The 7,425-nt window shown below is 57.1% G+C and overlaps 1 protein-coding gene across 1 annotated transcript in view; it reads left to right on the top strand.

The window, feature by feature from the left end:
* Window positions 1-441: 441 nt before the first annotated feature.
* Window positions 442-7,425, top strand: part of FAM222A (family with sequence similarity 222 member A) — a 16,010-nt gene continuing 9,026 nt past the window's right edge. The window contains exon 1 of the mRNA XM_014940021.1: window positions 442-523. Coding sequence (XP_014795507.1) covers window positions 442-523 — 82 coding nt within the window. The remainder of the gene's footprint in view (window positions 524-7,425) is intronic.

Below are 7,425 nucleotides of genomic sequence, written 5' to 3'. Positions count from 1 at the left end.
TTTCCCCCAGCCTTGGCCGGAGCCAGGGGGGTGTCTCACCAGCTGGCACTGCCAGGAGCACGGCGCCGGAGGGATGCCCGGGCTCTGCCCCATTCCTGGTGGGAAGGGCAGAAAGCTTTGCAGGAAGCACAAATCACCCAGCGTGAGACCTTTGTATTTATTTTATATACATTCCTATTTATCTAAGGCTTTCGGAGTCATTTTATTTATCTCCAAAGGAGCAAAGGGCTCTGAGCAGCGAGGTTGGCACCGGGAGCTCCTTGCCTCCGGCTCCTCTGCTGGGTGGGCAGGAGGGTGGTGGGCACCGTGGTGGGCACATCCCCTGGGCTGACCGGTGTGTCTCCTCTCTCTCGGCAGGACGTGGGCCGGCAGTGGGGGTGGCACTGCCCCCCGGGAAGCCCAGACCATGCTGGCCTGTCTGCAGAGGACCCAGAACCCCCCATGCTGGCCTGTCTGCAGAGGACCCAGACCCCCCCAGCCCAGCACCTCCCCTGTCCCAACAAGGCGCTGGAGCCCCGCAAGTGTAAGTGCCCCTGGGGATGAGGGGAGAGGAGGGGGGGGGGTGTGCACCAGCTTTGATGCTGCTTCTCTTATTGAAAAAGACATTTATTTAACCGATAATTGTGGGGAGGAAAAGAGACAAGATAAGCAAATTAAATTGGGTTGCTCTGGTTGATAAGTCGAACTTTAGGAAATGTTGCAGAGCTGGCTGGGAGCGCGGCGGCAGAGGATGCTGCTGTCGCCTGCTCTGCAGCCCCCCAAACCTCCCCGGCCCTTCCCCCCCTAATTACTTTCCCCGTTTTGCCGCAGCTCGCCTTCCCCAGGAGCTGGCCTTTCAGATAAGCTGTAAACTAGTTACATTAAAATGGGATCCAAAAGGTCACTCCAGTAAAGCACCTGTCTCTCCCAGCCTTTGTCTCTCAATCCAAACCATGATTAAATGTATATTTAATGAGCCTGCTTTAGGCAGGCGTGTTTGACCTCCCCGGCTGGGAAAGACGCATTAAGATTCTCAAGTGATGAATGTGTGTTTTAAAGAGGGGAGTGGATATTTTTCTGCTGGTCTCAGTTGGATTTTTAAACATTGCTGGCTGAAGACAAATCAGCTGCTAAAGCTCTGCTTGTTAGTCTGTGACAGCCCCCGGGCATTTGTTTAATGATCTGTATTTTCCTGGAGATGGTTTTTTCCCCCTCTACCTGGGCACCCCTGCGCAGCCGAGCGAGCTGGGAGCAGATTTTGGGCCATGTCCCCCACCCTGGGGACCCCCCAGCATCGCTCCGGTGGGGCTTGGGTCCCGCTGGCAGCCAGGAGGGTTATTTTTTTGGGGTGAAGCTCCCCAAACTCCAGCCCAGCATCGCTGCAGGGAGCAGGTCACCCTGGCCAGAGGCAGGGTGATGGGTGCCCGCGGATCCTGGCATTGGGGAAGCACTTGTGTGTGCATCAGCAATTGTGGGGGTGGGTGGGATCGGAGCCCCCCGAGCTGTTTGCACCCGGACACCCATCGGGGTGCCAGCTCTCTGGGGTCTCAGCCAATCTGCCAAGGGGGTGGGTGTGTGTGTGTGGACCCCCGTGTGCTTGCGCCGCGCCGGAGCTTGCGGAGCCGCTGGGCTCTCCTCCTTATTAGTGTCTGGAAGGAAAACGGATGTTGCTCTTGTAAAATTATTCCTAATCCGTCACGGCTGAGCAGCGCGTGGCGGCGCAGGGCTGGCGCGAGGGTCCGGCTCCCGGCGGGCCTCGTTTGCCACAGGCTAATGAGCTCAGCCGTGCCCGCACGGGCCCAGACCCACAGGTGCTCTGAGCCTGGCAGGGTTTTCTGGAGACCCAGTTGTGGCTCAGAGCTGGGGACCATCTCCCTGTGGGGATGCTGAGGAGCAGCACCCTTGGGACGGGGCCCAGAAGCACCCTCCTGTGGATGGGGGTTGGTGCACCCCAGCATTTCCCACCCCACCAGAGACCCCCGTGGAGAAGATGCTAAAATAAGGAGGTTTGGGGAGTGGGAGCCCAGAGGTGGTGTCCCCACACAGCAAGGCACTCATCAGTGGGGAGAGCCACTCCTGGGTGAAGCCACCCACATCCTGGGAGGGGTCCCCAGCTCTGATGGGGGTACCCCCGGGGTGCTGTGGGGGTCTCTGAACCACGCCAGTGGGAGGAGGGTGGGTTGCAGAGGTCTGACCCCAAGGCAGACCCCATTAGATGTAGGGGAGAGGGGTTTTTGGCTGCTGGCACCCCATCCCTTGGGGCATCCCTCACTCACCCGAGATCTCTGAGGGCTTGTCCCCCTCCGGGACATGTCCCATGGGGTGGGCAGTGTGGGGTGGTGGCCACGCTCCCCGGCTGGTCCCCCGTGCCACGCTCACTGCCAGCCAGGTCACCTTAATCAAAGTTTAGCTGCCCGTATGTTTCCGCTCATTATGGGCAAATGCAGCACGTCTCGCTCCTCTCTGCCTCCCGCTAGTGCAAATTAAATTGCAGGTGACATCCAGGGCCACGCATCTGGGTCGGAATACCCTTTTCCTTCCCTTTTTTATTGATGGCACCTGCGGGTAGCGCGGCGCAGAGGGGCCGGTGAGCTGGCACCCGGGGACCCAGCCTTCCGCCGCCTCCTAAACGCCCGCGTAGGTAATCGACAAAGAGAGCGTTCTCTTAAAACCAGGCACAATTTAGAAGTGCCTCTGATTACTTAATTTGCTCCTGAGTATCTCAGTAATTATCTTTATGGGTCTTATTTCTGTCCTCTGGCATTGTTTCTGTCGATATTAAATGAGTCTGGCTCTCGGCACATTGGCCGTCTGGCCCGGCACCACTGTGAAATCCTATTATCCTGCCCGCGCCGCTGATTAATTTTTGTATTAATTTCACGTAAAAGGTGAGCTGACTAATTTTCCTGCCCGTGCTGGGAGCTGACGGCCCCGGTGCCTTTGCCCCCACCTCCCCGGGTTCTGCCCCTTGGCTCTCCTGCTAATTACCCTGTCCCCCCCCTGGTCTCCGTGCCCCACACACCGGCACGGCCAGGTCCCAGCAGGTTTGGTGCCTCCCACAAAATCCATCCTGATAAAAGCTGTAGGTGACTTTGCTGTGGTGCTCACTGTTACCAGCTCACATTTCCCTTGCTGGTGATCCCAGGGCTGTACCCATGGGTACCAGCCCGGCGTGGTGGCATTACATCCTGGAGAAGGATGCAGGAGGGTGCCCAGAGGGTGCCCAGAGCCCTGCCTGCCTCTGCCCGCCGAGGAGCAGGAGCCTGCGGAGAGAGACAGCATCCTCAGGAAAATATCACGTCCAATTAACTCCGGCAGCCTGGTCCCTTTTGATTTTATTCTGTGCGCATTACAGGAATCCTGAGCTTTATTTAAATTATAAATCAAATAATACCGCTCTCAGCTTGGCCAAACTCTTTGCTGCTCTTGCTCTCTGCAGTAATGTAGCGGTGGCTTATATTTAATTAAATGTTACTTTCTCTGTGCCCTCCTTCAGCCTGCGTGGCTCTGCCGTCAGCCTGGGGCTGGGGGTGAGGATGGGGGGGGTGCAGGATCCCATAAGGGGGTGGGATCCACAGGGAACTGGGAGTGATGGGGAGCTCCATCACCTCCCACCGTCTGCATCCTTCTGGTGGGGCTGGACCTGGACCCCCACTTTGTGCCAGGGGGGGGTCCCGTGGGACCTCATACCTCGCGAGGAGCAGGAGCCTGCGGAGAGAGACAGCATCCTCAGGAAAATATCACGTCCAATTAACTCCGGCAGCCTGGTCCCTTTTGATTTTATTCTGTGCGCATTACAGGAATCCTGAGCTTTATTTAAATTATAAATCAAATAATACCGCTCTCAGCTTGGCCAAACTCTTTGCTGCTCTTGCTCTCTGCAGTAATGTAGCGGTGGCTTATATTTAATTAAATGTTACTTTCTCTGTGCCCTCCTTCAGCCTGCGTGGCTCTGCCGTCAGCCTGGGGCTGGGGGTGAGGATGGGGGGGGTGCAGGATCCCATAAGGGGGTGGGATCCACAGGGAACTGGGAGTGATGGGGAGCTCCATCACCTCCCACCGTCTGCATCCTTCTGGTGGGGCTGGACCTGGACCCCCACTTTGTGCCAGGGGGGGGTCCCGTGGGACCTCATACCTCGGCCCCGTGGGGACAATGTAAGAAATGGCTCCTGGGGGGGCATGAGCTGGCGCCAGGGTCCGGCTGGGTTATTAAAACACTAATGAGGGGTGATGGCCAGGGCTCAGAGAGCAGCAGAGCGCTGGGGACCTGGCTCCAGGGTCACCCACACCTCTCTTCCCACTTGCCCGTGGGGGCTCTCATCAGTGATAAAAGTGTTTAATTGCATCTGGGATAAAGCCCCGTTTAATGGCTTCTCGTTACCCAATTCTACTTATTCCAAGGGCATTTTCATTAAAGTAGCTGCAGCAGGGCTCTGCTTTTGTACACACCCATAAAATATCATTTTAATTTCATGAGGGGTTACACATGAGTGAAATAAGATTAATTCTTTCATTTTCAGTTTCTGGAAGGGATCGGTTAATGATAGTTCTGTGTATTTATATACGTGCCATAAAAAGGAGTTCAATTAACTGCCGTGCCCAAAATGTGCTGTTGACTTGCACTTTCCCTGCCAGGAAACGCTGCAAAAACACTTTTCGATCGGTCACGTGGGCGGTGGGAGATGGATGGGCGAGGGGGGGGGTGCTGCTGAGGGCAACCTCTCCGGGTGGGACCATCTCCCACCGGGTCCCAGCCTTGGTCTTTGGGTGGGCTTCGCTGGTAACGCCCTGGCACACGAGAGGGGTTTTGGGTTGTGTCCAAACTTTCCAGGAATTCACTGATCTGTCGGCCGTGGAGCAGGTTCCTGGGCATCAGTGGGGCTGGGGGGAATGCAGACCCTGGGATGGGGCACCCGCTCCCCACAGCCTGTGCTGGGGGTGCCCACCGTGCTCCCCTTGGTAGGAACGGGGTGCCATGGGCAAAGCCTTTGTCTTAAAATTAATCAAATACTAATTTACTGTTGTTGATAGAGAGCATGGGGTGGGGAGCAGCTGGGCTGAGCTGGGACCTCATACCTCATGGTGGGGTCCCTCCTGGTGATGGGGTCCCTCTCGGTGACTACATGGTGGGATGGCATCAAGGGGGCACCAGGGCTGTTGTTGGGGCAGTGTTGGGTGTCAGAAGTGTGGCATCGGGGCAGTATTGGGGTGGCATCTGGGGGGCTGCCGGCCATGGTGGGGTCCCTCCTGGTGATGGGGTCCCTCTCGGTGACTACATGGTGGGATGGCATCAAGGGGGCACCAGGGCTGTTGTTGGGGCAGTGTTGGGTGTCAGAAGTGTGGCATCGGGGCAGTATTGGGGGGGCATCGGGGTAGCATCAGCTTGGCACTGGTGGGGGGTTGGTTGGGCATCAGGGTGGCATTGGGGCAGCAGTGGGGTGGCACTGGGGTGACATTGAGGCAGTATCAGAATGGCATTGGGGCGACATGAGGGTTGTGTTGGGGTGGTGTCACGGGGGGTCTTGGGGTGGCATCGGGGTAGCATCAGCTTGGCACTGGTGGGGTGTTGGTTGGGCATCAGGGTAGCATTGGGACATCATTGGGGTGGCACTGGGGTGACATTGAGGCAGTATCAGAATGGCATTGGGGTGACATGAGGGTTGTGTTGGGGTGGTGTCATGGGGGGTTTTGCCGTGGCATTAGAGCTGTTTGGGGCAGTACTGGGTGTCATAAGGGTGGCATCAGGGCCGGGGTTGTGTTGGGGTGGTGTCACGGGGGGTCTTGGGGTGGCATCAGGGCTGTTTGGGGCAGTATTGGGTGTCATAAGGGTGGCATCAGGGCCATATTGGGGTGGCATTGGGGTAGAATTAACTTGGTGCTGGGGGGACATGGGGTGGGTATCAGGATGGCATTGGGGTGGCACTGGGGTGACAATGAGAACGGTATCAGAATGGCATTGGGGTGACATGAGGGCTGTGCTGGGGTGGCCTCACGGGGGGTCTTGGGGTGGCATCAGGGCTGTGTTGGGGCAGTGTTGGGTCACATATGGGTGGTGCTGGGGCGGCATCGTAATGGTTTGGGGTGCTATCTGTGTGTCACAAGGGTGGCATCAGGACAGTATTGGGGTGGCATTGGGGTAGCATCAGGAGGGCGTCGGTGGGGTGACAATGAGAACGGTGGATGACATTGGGGTAGTATCAGGATGGCATCGAGGTGGCATCAGGGTGGTATCAGGGCAGCAGTGGGGCGGCACTGGGATGATGTTGGGGTAGTATCAGGATGGTGTCGGGGCAGCAGTGGGGTGGCACTGGTATGACGTTAGGGTAGCGTCAGGATGGCATCGAGGTGGCATCAGGGCAGCAGTGGGGCGGCACTGGGATGATGTTGGGGTAGTATCAGGATGGCATCGAGGTGGCATCAGGGTGGTATCAGGGCAGCAGTGGGGCGGCACTGGGATGATGTTGGGGTAGTATCAGGATGTCATTGAGGTGGCATCAGGGTGGCACTGGGATGATGTTGGGGTAGTATCAGGATGGCATCGGGGCAGCAGTGGGGTGGCACTGGGATGATATTGGGGTAGTATCAGGATGGCATTGGGGCAGCAGTGAGGTGGCACTGGGATGATGTTGGGGTAGTATCAGGATGGCATCGAGGTGGCATCATGGCGGCATCAGGGCAGCAGTGGGGTGGCACTGGGGCATCTTGATGGCCACGCTGCCGCCCTCCCTGCCTGCCTCCTGCCCGGCGCCGTTCGCCTTTGCCGCGCCGGTGGCCGTGGTGGCACGGTGCATGGCGGCGCACGGCGCTAATACCTCGTGGAGGAGACAAATGGGAAGTGACACGTGTGTGTGTAGACGGGTATTTGTGGTGACGCTTTGACTGCAGATAATAAAGTGCTCGCCCTGAGGTGATCCAATTCAGCAGCCGCCTCGGCAGAGCCGCGCGCCGTCGAGGGGGAGAAGAAAGGGGAGGGAAAGAAGAAGGAGAAGAAAAAAAAAAAAAAAAAAAAAAATACATGTGGAAAAGCGGCTACAAAAAAAAAAAAAAAAAAAAAAAAAAATAAAAGGCCCGTTTGAAATGACATGTCAGCCTAAAAAGGGAACGTGTTAACGGATGAATATCTGGGGACGGCGAAGCCCGGCGCTTCCCTTTGTGCTTTGTCATGAATTTTGTTGTCTTTGCAGATTACGGCTCCTGCACGGCTGCCGCGCGGGGTTTGCCACCTACGTTTGATTCAGATGGATTTCTCCCGCTATTATTTCTGTAGTTGGTTTTAATTTAAACCCCCAGAAGCCGGGGAGCGTTTGTCTCGGCTCCTCACGCCCAGGATGCTCCGTCGGAGGATGCTTTTGTCCTGGCTCCACGCTGGGGTGGGGGGGATGCAGGGGATGTCCTGCGATGGAGGGGGTGTGCAGGGGGGGGATACACCGCATTTCTGGGGACAAC

The sequence above is a fragment of the Calidris pugnax genome, unplaced genomic scaffold (genome assembly GCF_001431845.1).
Source record: "Calidris pugnax isolate Ruff unplaced genomic scaffold, ASM143184v1 scaffold106, whole genome shotgun sequence".
NCBI classification, from domain to species: domain Eukaryota; kingdom Metazoa; phylum Chordata; class Aves; order Charadriiformes; family Scolopacidae; genus Calidris; species Calidris pugnax.
This window is presented reverse-complemented; position numbering and strand designations above follow the sequence as displayed.